This window comes from Mangifera indica, chromosome 3 (assembly GCF_011075055.1).
Source record: "Mangifera indica cultivar Alphonso chromosome 3, CATAS_Mindica_2.1, whole genome shotgun sequence".
In the NCBI taxonomy this organism is placed as follows: Eukaryota; Viridiplantae; Streptophyta; class Magnoliopsida; order Sapindales; family Anacardiaceae; genus Mangifera; species Mangifera indica.
Window position 1 is genome coordinate 20993900 of NC_058139.1, and position 17809 is coordinate 21011708.

General features: G+C 30.3%; 1 protein-coding gene and 1 pseudogene across 8 annotated transcripts; one reads left to right on the top strand and one right to left on the bottom strand.

The window, feature by feature from the left end:
• The first annotated feature begins 9803 nt into the window (after positions 1-9803).
• On the top strand, positions 9804-16203 carry LOC123212464 (sec-independent protein translocase protein TatB). 8 transcript variants are annotated; one of them, XR_006501548.1, is made up of 10 exons: positions 9804-10055; positions 10280-10417; positions 10659-10780; positions 11347-11485; positions 11578-11636; positions 11725-11923; positions 12241-12352; positions 12719-12944; positions 13774-14744; positions 14902-16203. XR_006501548.1 is itself a non-coding variant. In XM_044631617.1 (8 exons), the coding sequence occupies exons 2-7, from the start codon at positions 10357-10359 to the stop codon at positions 12342-12344; spliced, it is 684 nt and encodes a 227-aa protein (XP_044487552.1). In that variant the 5' UTR covers positions 9804-10069; positions 10280-10356; the 3' UTR covers positions 12345-12352; positions 12719-13071. The 8 variants fall into 8 exon arrangements, 5 of the variants coding, with proteins under 5 accessions (XP_044487552.1, XP_044487551.1, XP_044487550.1 ...); XR_006501547.1 differs by having other exon boundaries at positions 13774-13845; XR_006501549.1 differs by lacking the exon at positions 13774-14744.
• LOC123211629 lies at positions 14409-15488 on the bottom strand (annotated as a pseudogene).
• Positions 16204-17809: the final 1606 nt, after the last annotated feature.

Here is a 17809-nt window from a genome sequence, read left to right on the forward strand (position 1 = left end):
AACATTATATATTTCCTCATAAATTTAAAAAATAAACAATTTCCTTCTTAAAATTAAACTTTAAAAAATTATATTTTTTTCTATTAAGTTTTACATTTTTTGACAATTTTTCTTCGACTTTCTCCCCCTCCAGCCACTGTCTTGCCCTTCTCCCCTTCTCTAGCAAAGAAGATGCTTCGTCTTTGTCATCGGAGAAGGGGATAAGGGTACGACAATCACCAGACAAAAATCAACGAAAAACATAAAATCTAATAGGAGAAAATGTGATTTTTTTAAAAGTTTAATTTTAGAAGAGAAATTATTAGTTTTTTAAAACTAATGAAGAAATAGGTAATATTTTATTTTTTTAATATATTAATAATTAAATAATAATTTCACCTTTGTAATTAATTATTCATATTACTTTTAATAGTTGATGGGTGAAAATTTAGATTTTCAATAATTAACAATCGGGAGATTAGGTTTGCATCCAACCTTAGGTGGAAATATATCTTTTGGCCAATATTATAACATGGATAAACAAGATTGAACGGATCTAGCTTTATGATTTTTCTTATTCAAAAAATTAAACTTTCGTTACTGTATATTATTTTGCTTCAAAGGATGTTAAATAAACCTTGATATGCCAGTTTTTCAACATTAACATTTTATACTTGAGTCAAGTCATCTCTTCACAGTGGAACTAACTATATCGAATAAGTTAAATTTCGAATTTAATGATTAATATTAAAATTATAAAATTAGATAAGTCAAAAATTTGATTTTAATATATGAAAAGAGAAGACTTGAAACAAAAATTAAAATTGAAACAAAAAACTTTATAATTAATTTTTAACAACGTTAGATGTTGGACTCATTTTTGCATTGATGAACTTAAAGATAAAAGGCGAAAGTTTTAGTCTACTCTCAAAAACACATATGTAATATTTTAAAAACCCAAAAATTCATTTATGCGTTAACTTCTGTTTGAATTATCTGTTTGAGGTAAGGGTAAAATTGTTATTTTACCACTAAACTCTAAAATCTTAAAAATTTATTTCATTTTCAATATTAAATTTTGAAAAATTCATTTTTCTCTCTAGTTCCATGGTTTCATACTTTTTAAATTTTATTTTTTGCAATTGACCCTATAAACTTTTTAAAACTTTGTTTCACCCCCTATTTCTAGGGTTGCATCTCCAATGACTCAACGATGACAACTGGATGATAGCTAGACAAGGTTAAATAGTCCTTTGGCCGAGATAACTTGGGTGGGAAATAGGCCTTTGGCCTAGATAAAACATAAGGGGTTTAAAGTTAAATAAAAATAAAATATAAGATAATTCATTAGAAATAACTAAATCTAAAAATGATTAATATATAATTTTAGAGATTATATTGATTTTTTTTTTTTTTTACCAATTTGAATTAATAATTTTCCAAACCCATTGAAGTTAGCCCTCCTTGAACTCGCTTCGTTTGCCATTTTTTTTTTTTTTTAACAGGATATAAATTTAAACTCTTCACTAACAAAATTGAAAATTGTCATACTTGGAATAAGGAAAAACAAAATTTGATGGCTTTGATTATATCTTATTATTTTTAAATAATATTATGGTCAGAAGCCTTCTTCCCACTTAAGGTTTGTCACATTTCTAAACGCGCACTCATGAGATTTAAAAAACATAAACACTTATTTATGAACAGTTAAATTTAATTAAAACCATTAGTTATAAAAGATAAAATCGTTATTTTATAGCTAAACCATAAAACTCTAAAATTTTATATCATTTTCCCTTCTTAGTTTAGAAAACTAATAATTTTACCTTATGATTATGTTTTGAAAAAATCACTTTTTTCTACTAGAGTTTGAAAATCCTCCTTCCATTTTCTCGTGAGAGCTCTAACTTAGTCATCTTCTTCCTCTACCATCGACGATGGATGATAGCACCTCACTGACGTAATCTGACGATGAAGGCTTCATCTAGATGACAAATAATGAAGATGAATTGTGGCTCATAAGACAAATCGTCTAATTCATCTTAACAATGATAAAGATGAATCATCTTCATCATCATTAAGACAAATTAAACGATTCGTCTTCTAGATAACAAAACTCTCATTGTCAAATTGCATCAATGAGGTGTTATCATCTATCATCGACGGTGAAGGAAGAAGATGGCTCAGTAAAGGCGGTCACAAGAAAATGGAAGGAGGATTTTGAAGCCTAAGGGGGAAAGTAAATTTTTTAAAATTTAATCCGAAATAAAATTGTTAGTTTTTCAAAATAAAAAGGAAAAATGATATAAATTTTTAGGATTTTAGAGCTTAATAGTAAAATAATAATTTTACGTTTAATCTTAACAAAAAAATTTAATATAATTTAGATGATAGATGAGTGTTTAAATTTTTAAAATCCTACAAATATATGTTTGAGAGAACGCAAAACGGTGGGTGGGAATAACTCTTTTGCTTTAGGTGGTGGAATCAAGTGAGGCCGATTATGCATTTCATTAACCATAAATTAGTTTGAAAGCATGTGATTTGTTAGAAAATGACACCAAGAGATTTAATAATTTAAAAAAAAAAAGTAAGCAATTTAGTCAGTGTCAAATTAGTTAACCTGCGGGACGTGTGACGTGAAGCCAGAATGTTCATCCCAACGATGAATATAAAATTAAATTTTGACTTTTGCAGAGAGTTTGGGGCTGTACGTAAAAGCCCTTTTTTTAAGGGTTTGATGGGTTAGGTTTGTTATTAAATAATTATATAAAAATATATTAGATAAAAGAATAAGGAATATACATTATTAAGTCAAATTTAGAGGAATAAATAATTATAATAAAATTATATTTTTTAAATATTTAAATAATATAACATTAATAATTAAATAATTTTAATTTAAAGATAAAATAATACTCAATCATATGATAATAAATTATTTTAATATTTAATTAAATAATCAAAACAATATAAATATAATGCCAATCAAATAATTATTATATTAGGTTAATAGTGATAAAAAATATTAAAATAATATTTTACGTAAATACACATAAAAGTGGTTTTGTGTATTTTTTAAAATATTTGTCATATTAATAATATATTCAGATTATTTTTATATTGTCAAATTATATAATTAATTAATAAAATTATTTTTTAAGTTGTCATCTTATTGTCTAATGTATTTTAATTTAAACTATTTTATATTATTTATTATTTTAATTGAAAATGATGGTTTTTTTTTGTTAGGATATCTGTAGTACGACCGATTACATTTGACATTTATAATTTTATATTTTATATTAATTATTAATAAATAATTTATTATTATTCGGTTCATATATATGTCAATAATATAATTAAGCGAATAAAATATTCTTAGAATAGTAGAACTGTAACAAAAGGATTAGATAACTAATTGTGAGATTCATATGCACATATTAAGTGCTCATTTTAGAAACGTCTGTAAAATCCTAATATTATTATGACAAAGGGTACTAGTAATGATGGTGAGATTATTATACTATTGAGTGAGTCCACCAAAAATTAGCAATAGTTCTCACTATCAAAATTGTTTGTAGACAGTTCAATGTAACACATAAGTATACGCCATAGGCGTATTCACCAGTTTAACTCGACTAGATGATATATATATAGATGTTTACTCTAATGTTAATGTAATAAATCCTCTAAACGTCACGAGTGCATATAATCTTTTAACTTAAGTTCATCAAATAGTCTTGTGTAAGAATCGATATGATTTGAAATGATCTAATATGCTACTGTAACTAAAGTAACTATAAAAGTAGTGATTGGTTATATCATGAGATATATAAAAGCTATGATTAATCAATAAAGAATTTGTCACTCTCAAATACGAGAGAAGGATAGCATCATTTCTAGTCATGTAAACAATAAATGAGTCGTCTAACGTAAGCATAATTTCAGTGACACCCTATATTTGTTAATGTACGTTCATGAATCATATAATCAAAACGGGTATCTTGGAGGTGGTTTTTGAGAGTGTTTGAATTTATAAATTTTTAATTCCACTATACTATTGATTACTAACGCGTCGAAAACCCAACATTTTTGTCTTTAAATATAGTAAATAAAGATATAATTATAATAACATTAATATTAACTTAGTAATCTATTGATCATTAAAATGGTGATGGCAATAAGAGTATTTCTATATTAATTGTTACGTTATATTTGTAATAAAATCGATAATTTAAAACTTTATAATTCCTTTATTTCTGACCCATATGGTTTGATTGATTTTGTTGGATAATTATAACACACATGTTAACCTATATTATACTAAGCGAATATTTATATTATAAAAGTTTGAATTGATAAACTATGGGGATTGAGTTAATATTTTACACATTTTGTTATCACATTCGATAACAATCCCTTCTACTATCCACCTAATAAATTCTTTTATTGTTCTACGGTGTTGCTATAACTTTTTCGTACAATTGTTTTGATTCGATTAGTTGTCACTAACCTATTTGTTTTGTTAGGATATTTAAACCAACCTTTTTTTTTCAATTTGCCAAGATAAAGGTGATCGGGAGGGAGAGAAAACGTGGTCGTAGACAATAATGACTGCAAGATGTGATGACAAAAAAAATACTAAGAGGAAAATAATTATTTTTCAAATATTTAATGAAAAAAATTGTTACATTTTTAAATTTAGGGGAAAATGTGATAAATTTATAATTTTTTAAATATTTTTAATTAAATAACTTTTTTACTATTAACCCTACCAATAAATTTTATGGAATGATCAATATTTATGTTTTTTTTAAAGTTAATATGTATGAATTGAGATTTCACCAAACTTTTGGTGGGAATAAGTGTTTTGGCCTTTTAAATATAATGAATCTGATTAAATTCAAAATGTAGTGGTAGTCACATATTTGAATGACTATATAATGATTATTTGATTTGTGACGAATTATTCCATTAATTTATAATTGTCTTCAAATACCAAGTATTTAATCTAAAGTCTGATTATTTAGAATTATAATATCGATAGGGTAGAAGAAGAATCTAATATCCAATATAGAATATTCTAAGTGAAAGTCAAATCAAGCAAAAATCAACGTTGGATGCAGTCCATAATGGAGAACATTAAGGGGCTCTGAATATGGGTTTTTTTTTTTTTTTTTTAAATTTTCACCGATTGTAGCTCTTTTGTAAGGTTTGATTGTATTTGGGGTCCAATGGTCTTTTGTTAATAAATTGGAGCCTTTAGTGAGATTGTTAGGATTGTCATTAGTAGTTTTCGTCTACTGGTAAAGAGAATGAATCAACTAAGGGCTAGGGTGAAAAGAGTAGGTCCTTGTAGACGTAAATAATAGTTAGAGAGAGAAGAAAAAAAAAACCTGGGTCGGTGGGGAGGAAAGTTCTTTTTCAAAATTTTAAAAGTTTAAGTAAGATAAAATTGGAGTTTTCGAAATTGTGAAAGAGGAATTAGATAAAATTATATATATTTTTTAATATTATTGTTAAAACGATAATTTTGATGAGTAGATATTTGAGTTTTTAAAACTTAACATATGAAAGTTTGATAATAGATTAAACCATGAATGAGAATAAGTCTTTTGGTTTCTATATCTAGAGATGACAACAAAGAGGGGTGAGAAGGGGATATTAATTCCCGTCTCTGTCCCTACCCTGTCTCCGTTATAGAGATGACAATTATTTCTAGTTTCCTCCCCACAAATAAAAATTTTCTTTCTGTCCCCGTTCTCGTGGGAAAACTCTAATCATAATATAAACATATTAAATAATAAAATTAGCTAAAATTAAAATTAACCTAATATTTTAATTATCATAAATATTATATATTAATCATTTTAATATATATAATAAAATATAAATACTTTAAAATAATAAAAATATGTTAGTATTTTAAACAAAAATATTAATACAAAAGGACAGAAAAATCACACATGTATCATTATTCTCGATTGTAAATATAATTTTTATTTTTCGCCCTCATCCTTTTCTTTGTTAGAGTTTGGGAAAATCATAAATTCTAAACTGAAATTATTATATATACTATGGGAAACTATTACATCAATAATGCCACATTAATTGGTTAGGAACAGAATCCCATGAAAAAAATTAATAAAGGGTAGAGGTTGAGTCTGTCTAGTTCAAGCTTAGTTTGACCATAAAAAATAGATACTTAATATAATGAAGGCCAAAAGACTATTTGTCACTAAAGTTTTATCTCAATTTCAAAAAAATACTTATAATAGTTTAAAAACTCAAATACCTATTTATGAGCTAATTTTTATTAGAATTTTTTGTTAGAGATAATGATAAAATCGTTATTTTATCACTAAACCCTAAAAACTTATATTATTTTTCACCCAAAGTATGTTGATTTCCCAAAGTTCCCCCTCGTTAACTTTGAAAATATTATTTACCCACCTATGGTCGGTTAAATTTAACAGAATCCTAACCCCTGAAAATTTAATCTCATTTTCCCCCCTAAAAGTTTAAAAACTAATATTTTATCCCTTAAGCTAAGTTTGAAAAAATAACATTTCTTTCTTAGGGTTTAGTTTCAAAATTCGTTCACTTTCTCTAGTGCCATCGCTGATCGTCTCTCTCTCTCGACGGTTTCCCTTTCTCAGACGGCCCGCCTCAACTCCACCCTAACCCCTTCAACGTCAAGAGACGTCGTCTAGAAAGAGAAATCGTCTTCCCAGACGACAAAGACAAGATCGATCGATCTCATATTTGTCGTGTGTGAAGATCATTTCTCTTCCCAGACAACGTCTCTAGGCATCGGATGGGTTAGGTGGAGTTAAGGAGGGTCGTCGGAGGAAAAAAAACTGTCAGGAGGGAGAGATGGTCGCGATAGCGCTAAAGAAAGTGAACGGATTTTGAAACAAACCTTAGGGGGGCAATGTGATTTTTTCAAACTTAGTTTAGGGGAGAAAAGTTAGTTTTTAAAATTTAGGGGGGAAAATAAAATCATATTTAAGTTTATTTTTAATATTAAATATAAAATAATAATTTTGTCCTTAAAATTAACAGATTTAAATAATTATAGATGGGTAAATAGAATTTTTAAAGTTAACGAAGGGAACTTTGAGAAATCAACATACTTTGGGTGGGAAATAGTCATTTGGCCTTTAGAAAACTAACAACTTTCCCCTATTATTAAACTTTGAAAAGTTGTATTTTCTCCTAAGGGTTTCTCTTTTCTTCTTCTTTGACAACAAATTTCCTTTTCGATCAACTACATCTTCCTACCCATCTTCTTTGACTATAAAGTTCATTCTTCGATCGAAAGAGCAGCCACACTTGTTCGACGAATTGATTCCCACCCATTCGTCTTCGCTTTCTCTCGTTCCTTCGTTGTTGTCAGTCTGAAGAAAAAGTGTCATCAATCTAGTGGCTCAGGTGGAGAAGAAACTTTGTCGATGTGGAGAAGAAGCTTTGTTGTCAAGAAGCGTTGTCCAGGTTGATGATGCTTCATCATCCTTCATTGTTTAGATGATAGACAATACTTTGTCATCAAGACACTATCCTTTTATTGTCTGACCATCGTCCATTCATAGGATTAGTTGGTCGAAAATAATTTTCAAACCCTTGGAGAGAAATGATAATTTTTTAAAAGTTAATCATAAAGAAAAATTATTAATTTTTTAAATTACAAAAGAAAAATGATATAAATTTCTAAACTCTTAAGATTTAGTAATAAAATGATGACTTTATCTTTATCTCTAACAAAAAATTTTAATAAAGATTAATTAAATTTTCAAATTATCATAAATATATTTTTATAATTAGATTAAAACTTGGATAAAAAATAGTTTTTAGCGTATAATGAAATAGGACCTAATTTTGCTTGGAATGTAATGTTTGTCAAGAATTTCTGCATGACACGTGATGTGGTGAGAGGGAGCATATAAAATTATATTTTGAGTACTGCAGAGTTATGACTTAATTGCTTTATCGGTCGGTTATCACAAGTAGTTAGCACACTAATCACTTGTTTAATCATGATTAAACAACTTGATTTCATTTTCCACGCCTTCAAACGAGGACATGACATCACATCACATGTACATCCAGCTCTAACAAGATTTATATTACCTAAGCATCGGGTTCACCTATGTTAGGTCAACCGTAGCGGCCGAATCGAAATAAATCAACTTAATCTTAAAAATTGACTCAATTAAATTTGATTTAGTTTAAATTTAAATTAAATTCGAGTGTAAATAATCGACTAACTTTAAAACTACACTAGATTCGAATAAGAAAGTGTTTGATTTATATCGATTTAAGTTTAACTTGAATTTATAATTCCAATTCATGATTTTGATTAGTGATTCGAGTTTGTGATTTGTTTACTAAACAATATTATTTTATCTACTATTGGGTAAATGACATTGTTTTTTTAATAAATAGTAAATTCGAATCACAATTTCAAACTATAAATTTCGATATAGATTTATGCTAAACTCAAATAATAAATTCAACTAAACTATTTTTTATTCAAACTAAACTCAAATAATTTTTAATTTTAATTCAATAAATTTGAATTAAACTATTTTTATTCAAATTAAATTTAAATCAAGAAGTATTCTGATTATTTCAGTTCATATTCATCCCTCGATTCAAATAAAGTTGAGTACGAAAAAGAGTCACTAGAAATAAGGAAGAAAAGTTGTTGCATACCAAGAGAAGTCCTAAAAAAAGGGATAAAAATTAGTCCAAAAAAATAAATTTATCAACAAATTTAGGATGATTCAACTCGAGTTGGGGATACCCTTACTCAGACTTGGTTTGCGTCAGGCTCCAGCTACAATGACTAGGTATATCCCGCGTCTTCTTGAATCTTAGCCTTTTGTGGAAGCAGTCTAGGCATAGTTCTGGATCTGGAAAACATACATTTTATTTACTCTCCTCTCAAGCCTTTTCAAGGATTATTTCCTCATCTCGGGTCAATATCCATTTTCCTCCCTTTTTAAACTTTATTTTCAATAAATAGCTTAATGAATTCAAATATTATCGACAAGGCTGTTTTATGTCAAGACTTTGGATTGGGCTTAAACAACCCATCGGGCTTGATTAAAGAGCCATCCTGACCCGTCCATTCTGAAATATTAAAATTGGCTGAAAAATTATTTTTTATCAAGGTTTTAGTTTAATACTAAAAACTTATACGTGATAATTAAAAAATTTAAATACTTATTTTTATGTTAATTATTTTTAAAAGTAAATATGAAATTATTATTTTATCACTATATCTTAAAAGTTTATATTATTTGTCTCTTATATTTTGAAAAATTAACTATTTCTTTTTACGATTAAGTTTTAAAAAACTATCGTTTTCTCTTATTAGGTTTGAAAATCATTTCTAGACAATTAATCTAATGAACAAATGGTGTCCAAAATAACAACAGGATGACGTTTGGATAATAAAGTGTCATTTGTCATCTAGATGACAAAAGACAATATTTGTCGATGATGAAACATCGTCTAAATTTGGATGATAGATAATGTTTTGTCATCTAGATATCATATATTATTGTTCTGACTATTGTTTATTTGTCGTATTAATCGACTGAAAACAATTTTCAAACTTGAAAGGGGGAAATAATAATTTTTTAAAATTTAATTCTTAAAAGAAATTATAAAATTTTCAAACTATGAAAAAAAAAAATGATATAAATTTTAAGAATTTAGTGATAAAATAATAATTTTATTTTTATTTTTAATAAAAAATTTTAACAAAAATTAACCTATTAATAAATATTTGAGTTTTTAAACTGAATATCTTTTTGAGTTGCGCAAAGCCTTGGGTGGGAAATTGTCCTTTGGCCCAATAAAATTTTGAACCATGAGATCTACGACCAAAATACCTCTTCGCGCTGTCGCCGCCGATAGCTGAAACAGCCAACTAATCAGCTGCTACCGCCCTCTCAGCTACTAAGCCTTTAAGCAGCATCCTGCTCCCTATGCACGCCACCAGCAAGACGGCCAGCCGCTGGAATTTTGAACCCAGCAATTCTATGTACCTCTGACGTTAACTGGTATAAAACTTCAGGTTTCACATTAAGTGTACTAAATATTAAAGTTCATGAAATTTGTACTTTTAGCTTATATTTGTTGCCGAATTTTAGCTCTTGCAGAATGAAGCGAGCACTCAATTGTTGTGATTGTTTTTTTTTTTAAAGTTGTTTTTAACCTTCTAATATGTGTTTTGAATTAACATATTAGTAGTCGTGCTCTGAATGTGCGCTTTTTTTGTTGCCAGTCTGAAAGATTCTATCTGTAACTCTCCCTCTTCATTGTTGATAATCCTGTGCAACACAGAAGTGGAAAGCTCCAATTATGTTTGGTATTTCGTACGGAGAGATCTTCCTCATAATCGGTGCCACTGCTGCCCTTGTGGGTATCCCCTCTCGCTTCCTTCTTGTGACTTAAAATAAAGCGGAAGCCATAAACTTCAAGCTGTTCATTTCTCTTAGTCTGTTAGTTTGAAAAAACAATTAATTGATAATATTACATGTTATTTTCTGACATCATATCTAAACCAACCCATATCTATATACGTATACACTAGAAGTTGGTTCTTTCATTAGGTGTACTGGAAACACAATTTTAATCTTGTTTTGATGTTTTATGTGTTTTAGGGCCTAAAGACCTCCCCATAATTGCGAGAACAGCTGGGAGATTAGCAGGTAAGGCCATTGGGTATGTTCAATTAGCTCGTGGCCAATTTGAAAATGTTATGCAACAGTCTCAAGCACGCCAGGTTCTTATTTCAACCCCTCTCTTTTGTTTTAAATTAGTTCTTGTGTTTAATGGGAGTAACAGTTAGTTCTCTTTGGATGTTTCACTAAACCATGCTACTGTACTGTGTTGTTCATGGACAAGGGAGATGACTTTGCTGTTTATCCTAGTGCACATATATGTGCAATGTATAGTAATTAAATGAGTGTGTTGCGACGCACAACTTGTGCTGAAGCCTTGTGAGGTTTCTCTCCTTTTAATGATTTTTCTTTGTCATTTCTTTCTTCTTTTTTTCCCAGATTGAGCACGTTTATGGAAGTAATCATATTTGTTTGTTTGGAAGGATGATATAACCTACCCCTTTCCTTGGAACACCTCTTACAGTGGGAAATGATGTGCCCTGTGTTAAGTTTGGTTCCTACCTGCTAACTTTGCTGTTGTTTACCTCTTACCAAATTGAAGTTAGTAGAGATCTTAGTTGAGGTCATCTGCGGAGTGTGTTGACATCCTGTAATTAGTTTATAGACATGGCAGTAACCACAGTTTCGGGAAACCTTTTTCATCTTTTGTTATTCTTGTATCTTTTAGGTACAAAAAGAACTTCAAGATGCAATGCAACAGCTAGAGGCAATTCGTCATGAAATCAGAAGTGTATCTCTTATTAACCCTGGTCCCTTGACTCGAAAGCTGATGGACAATCCTTCAGAGCCCACTTCTAATCATGATGGTAGAACTCACAGCCTAAGCATTTCTTTTCTTTCTGCTGATATGTGTTTTAAGCTTCACTTGATTGCCTTTTCTGTTTGTCTTTTTTTATAGACAGTGCTTTGTCACCAAAATATGAAGGAAACTATCCATCACCAGACACTTTGTTAAAGGTTTTTGATCCTGTGAATCACCATTTTTATTCCTCATAACAAAGCCTTTTTTTAAATGTCTATTATAGTCTTTATATGGCTTTTATAGGATTGTAGCGTCAAACCATCTGCCTCATTAGACTTACACAGCCAAGCAACTGCATATGCAAGATTGGCTGAATCTGAAGCTGTGAAGAGTGGTTCTTTGAAGAGCATTTTAGAGAAAGAAAATTCTGAAAATGAAGCTGCTTTGTTTACTGTACTTCCAGTATCAGCCGAAAGCACTGGCATGCTTCCAGGTCGCAAGGGTAAAACATTTATGTGATTTTATCTTTTAGTGAACGAATGATCTTGGCAAGTTCTTGAAGGAATTGCCTTATCTCTTTCTCTTTTTTTTCTCCTCCACAAGTGATGAAAACTGAAAATTCTATCATTAAGCATGGTCTTGAAAATTTTCTTGGAAACATTTTCACATTTGACACTTTGCATATATTTACTTTGGTGATCAAACTGACATTTTTTAAAATGATTTTTTCACAAGCATGCAAGGAAAATTATTGAAAGAATTTGTCTCTAGTTTGAAATTATCTTTAACTTTAAATAACTAGCATATAATATGGTGCAGACAGTGCACAAGGATCAGATATTTTGTTGGAAGCTGTACTTGAATCAGAGGTAGCACATAATGCCAAAGATTTCTTTTCTCAGCCTGAGAATCAATTACCGTGAATGCAAAAGTACTGCTCGTTAGTCTGTCTACCTTTGTACATCATTCTTTTGCTCATTACTGTTGATTAGAAAATCTATAAGAAACTGTTTGATAAAGTTTTCTGAAGAGGTATAGATATTGAAAATCTTTCTAAGCATACTCAGTAAATTTTTGCTAACAGCTTTTCGGCACTGATTTACAATTTATATGACCAAAGAAATAATTTTTATATTGCCATGGTTGTGGTTATCCTTTTCTCTGGGGCTGTAAGCACATGCATCACTTGGAAAATATCTTGTGCCTGTGCATAATCAATGCAGTATATTAATACAATGGTTTCTGCAGGATAACTTACTTAGTATTTATTACCCTTGTTTCTATTTTATTGTCACAGGATTACCATGGAACCATTATGTTACATTTTTGGTTAAACTGGTGTCTGGGTTTATTTTCTTCAGACACTTGTATATATGTTTGGCCTAAATGGAAGTGGTTCAGAATGATATAACTAAGGGTAATTCAATGCCTTTGATTCAGTCGGCTCAACTGCATCTTGGGGAAACTATATGATGTTCAAGTGAATCTTCGATCATTCAAGGACAGACAAGCAGTTAATTTATGTATTGCTAGGGGTAATTTTATGGCTACATACCCATCTTTGTGATCAATATGATGCTTCCATGTTAATTATGCAACTGTCTCTTTCATATTTGTGGTAATAATCCAAGAAACTCCACATTTGCTTCACCTGTTCTGTTTTTGGTTGTGTCAACAGCTGTTTCATTCAAAAAATTTTATGTTCTCCATTTTTTTAAAAAAGAGAAAAGACTGTTGGTTATTCACTCAATTAAAGTAGATTTATGCTTCTGTTAGGATATATAATCCCTTTTAGTTTTTGAATGTTGTCGTTGTTTGGACTGCCTTCAGATTTAGTTGTATAACTTCTATTGAAAGAAGGTTATTGGTATTTTGATTGAATTGATTTTAAGTTTACTTGCTTCTTGCTGTTAATGTTCCTATTCATGTAAAACAATTGTTACTTATGGCTGAACAGGAAAAATAGCATAATCATCAGGCTGTACTACAATTTAAGATTGAAATGCTACTCCTATAAATAAATTTTTGGCCATAGTTGAACTAGACAGCCTTATTAATACATTTCACGGAACTCTTAGTAAAATTGCAAGTTTTGTTTTTTACCTTGAGTTTGGACAATCCAATCAAATGTTGTGTCATCTCAGCTATCACTTCATGGCTCTCCCATCTTTCCTTGATGAGTTGCTAGTTTGGTTCTGTTGCTACATAATGTCTCAATCTCAGAGTTATCCAAATACAGATTTTTGGTATTGCTGATCTACTTATAAATGATCCCTGGGATTTGGCCGTTCAGGCTGCACCCAATGGCCTTCTTGGTTTCTCACAAGTCCTTTGTTCTCACTTTGCTGCCAGTTTGGTGGGATCCAGAAATGCTTCTTCAGGAAGTCAGCTTCTTTGTTCACCAATGCAATATCCCTTCTGCTGGTATGCGCAATTCTTTGGCCCTTCCCAGTTCCCATGATACCTGTTCAATATGAGAAAAAGTGAATGATATGTTATCATTTAAGACCCAAGTTGCCTTTAACTCAATCATTGTGGCTTTTGTTGGTTGCAATGTGTCATGACTGAAGAATTTAGATTGCATAATAATGTAGTTTCAGAATTCTTGATTCTGATTCAGTAATTCATGCATTCATTTGTTTTTCTGGAATGACTGAGTGTATATAATGTAGATTTGATAACATAATGATCCAAATTAGTTCTGTATGTTTAGTGGGACATAACATATTTTCTTCTGCCATCTTTCCTATTTTCTTCTGCATCTTCAGTGCAATTCTATTCAATGCTTCTACAATTGCACAGTATTGCAGGACTTTTCTGGATATTTGGTTTACCTAAAATTGCTTACTCTGGTGGGCCAAAGAAGTACTAAGTGACAAATATGATGTGTTTACTTAAATGCTTCTTTTGCCTATGGTGTGACATACTGACCTGAGTAGCTTGGTTCAGTGATGGGATTGTCTTGCTGAATGCTAAAGAAGGCTGTACTAACCCATCAGTAGACAAAGATGAACTTCCCAATTATGGAAGCATCCCAATTCACTTGTTTCTTTTAGGAAGGGGGAGTCCTTGTGATCTAGAGCAAGCTCCACACTAACATGCAAGAAAAGCCACAGAGACATCTTGCCTAGTTTTTGGAGTGCCAGTGGTATGAGTTCATTGAAAAATATCCCAGGTGCATGTAGTAACTTTTCATGAATGTTCACCACTCTCAATATTTTCACCCCAAGTTCTTCAAGCTGTTCCTTGAACCTGATATTCCCAACTCTTGGTCCCAAGAATGAGAAGACATATCTAAGTACAACTTTCCCACTGTCCATGAGGTCTACCCCTGTCTTGGCTACATCTTATACACTCAGTATTGCTAGTGCACTCCCTAGACTGTTACCTGTGACTGCTATGCTCAAGTTCTCATCCTTGTATTATTGTATTAATTGACTAACTTCTCCTAAACTTTGTTATCTTGCTGAGTGTTTGCAGAATTGGCAACTTTTATTCTCGTTTGTGTAGAGATCAAGGACCCCGGACTCTGCTCTGACCCTTGGATCTGGACTAGCAATATTTTCGATGAAATCAGCATTAGAAAGTACATAAAGTCTTCTATACACTCCAACGTTGTCATCATACCCCTCCAAGCAATGGTCATACCCCTCCAAGCAATGTTTATACCCCTTTGTCCAAGATGTGTTGATATTTTATCATTTGATAATGCATCATAGCCAATCCAGTTTGCTGTTTCACTCCATGCTTCAGCACATACTGATCTCTGGAAAAAGCCTCGGAGATTGATGTTACATGAAGCATAGTGGTAAGAAGCTACTTAATATCCATGTTGCATTAGACCAAGACACTCAAAAGACTTGGTAGGTGTATATTTGCAACTGCCTCAGCACTTGGGGAATGTTTCAGAGTCAAAAGCATCATAACAGCTTGAGCCATTTCTCTATATCATATTAGTTCAGATGGTAGAGGGGATCCAAATGGTCAAGCATACCGTCCCAGTTATCCACAACATGAATTTCTATCCAAGTATCTGCTAGCTTCCTCTTGCCTTGTTTTCCTATCATGTTTTATTCATCATCTTCTATCTCTTTCTCTCTTTCAAGCTCTTAAACTATACACCCATTATTCTTAGATGAAACTCTACCTTTTACACACTGGTTCTCCGTCTTCTCTTCTTTTTAGCCATGGAGATGATGATTTATTTTCTGTGGTTGGAGTTCTGATGGGATATTTGAATGGGAAGGCCTCTTGCCTGTATCTGTTATACGGCAAGACCATTTCGGGTAGAGGGATAGCCATTGATTTATTCCGTGGGTAGCTTAAGCTGGTGGTGGAACAATGAACAGAGCAAGGTTGGAAATTTTGGTGGGGAGAATGAATTAGTGTTTAATACTTCTAACGACTTGGTTATATATTTGACCTTAAAAATTATTTTATTTGAGCTTTGATAATGATCAAGCATTCTTAACCGGCACTTTCTAAACCATTAAGACTCTTTGGTTTCATATGACCTAGAATTAAATATATGGTTATTGGATAGGTTCCTGAGCAGAGTATCTTTCTGAGTTGGAAATTGACTTAGTAGTGACAAATGACACAGTTATTATTGATTTAATTTTACAACTGATTGCTTTCAGATTGTGAATTACCGGGCATTGGATGGGCTTAGTTTATACAGGAGGATTTGATATGTGCTGTGTAAGATTGAATCGAAGTTTGACTTAGCTCGAACTCTTTCATTGTAGTTTGCTTTGTCAATAATTCTTTGTTTTCTTCTAAGATGATTCTTTTTCCTTAACTATTTGAATGAGTCAAGTTCGAAGTTGTTTAGGATTTGAGTCAATCCCAGTTGACTCTTGTCCAAGGTCGGCTCAACGTAAGTCCAATCCTTAATTGGGTTTTTTCAAGGTCCAAGTTATAACTCTTGTTTTTGTTTCATATAAAAGGCTCACAACTTCAGCTGGAGCAGTGGGTTGGTGAATATTTATGTACATAATACCACTCAATATTTAAATGCCAACACTTGCCATATACCTCATCATATTTATGTTTATTTATATTTTTTATGGTGTTACACAATTTGTATCTACAGATGTGTTATCATGTGATCGAATAATTTTAAATTAAAAATAAAGTAACACATAATCATATAATGATATATCGTCTATATGTACAAATTGTGTACCTATAAATTGTTGAAAGCACAATGAGAAGTTGAGTCATGCCAGCCTTGCATTGCATGTGTCATGGTTTCAACTTTAATTGCAATTTTAATTCCAAACAATTTTTTCTATTTCCGCTTTTGGGATTGGGACCAAAACTATATACCTGGTGATTGAAACATTTGACCTTAACGACAGACATGATACAGCAATTGACTACGACAGTACATGAGCTACCTGTTTTTTTTCATAATAGAGTTTTTATTTGTAGTATCCCTCCCTTCTGGGTAGATTCGATTCAAATAAAATTTGAATTAGATACAATTTGAAATTAACTTAAATTCAAAAGAATTTATTTGATATTGGTTTGAGATTAACAAACTAAAGCTTCAATTTGGTTCGAAAATATTATTCAAACTTAAATATTTGAATTTTAATTATTCGATTTAAACTAAAATTTGAGTTATAATAGTTCTGATCGAACCTTACCCTACTTCCCTCTTCAATTAAAACTTCATTGGATTATTTTCACTTACAATAAAATTATATGTATATATTTTTATACACAATTTAAATACATAAATGATATGTTATCTTGTAATTAGATAATTTTGAATTAAAGATAAAATAACACTCAATCATATGATAATATAATATTTATGTATTTAAATTATATGCAAAAAGAAAAATATGTACATATAGCAATGCACTAAATCCATCAGTCTTGTATCAATCAACTTCTCAACTTTTGAATTAGATTTTCATGTTCCTTCAATGTACTTCACATTTAATCTCTATTTAATTCCCTCTAATAGACCCTCTTGTTGAATCAAAGCATATATCATTATTCAGAATTAAATTATTAATAATAAATCTAGTGGGAGTATTCAAATGAATATTTAAATAATATATAATATTGTTATTGAATAAATTTAAATTAAAAATAAAATAATACATAATTATATAATAATTCATCATCTAAATATTCAAAATTGAGTGTATATAACATTGTTTAATTATTAATAATTGATCCTGTTTAATCACCCTTCTTAAAAAGATACCTTCAGGGTGATATTGGTTCGGATAATTTTTTATTATAAAAATAAAAAATTATTACAAAGATAGATTACTTACGAGATTAACGAATATAAATTATTATTATATTTAATAAAATTTGATAAAAAATTGACAGATATAAATAATTATTGTATTTAATTAGAAAT

What these genes read in the sequence shown, in the direction of transcription:
- LOC123212464 (XM_044631617.1), top strand. Translation starts at nt 10,357, where the DNA reads ATGTTTGGTATTTCGTACGGAGAGATCTTCCTCATAATCGGTGCCACT. An exon ending in GCCCACTTCTAATCATGATG is followed by an intron (nt 11,486 to 11,577) that starts GTAGAACTCACA and finishes CTTTTTTTATAG; the next exon opens with ACAGTGCTTTGTCACCAAAA. An exon ending in CACCAGACACTTTGTTAAAG is followed by an intron (nt 11,637 to 11,724) that starts GTTTTTGATCCT and finishes TGGCTTTTATAG; the next exon opens with GATTGTAGCGTCAAACCATC.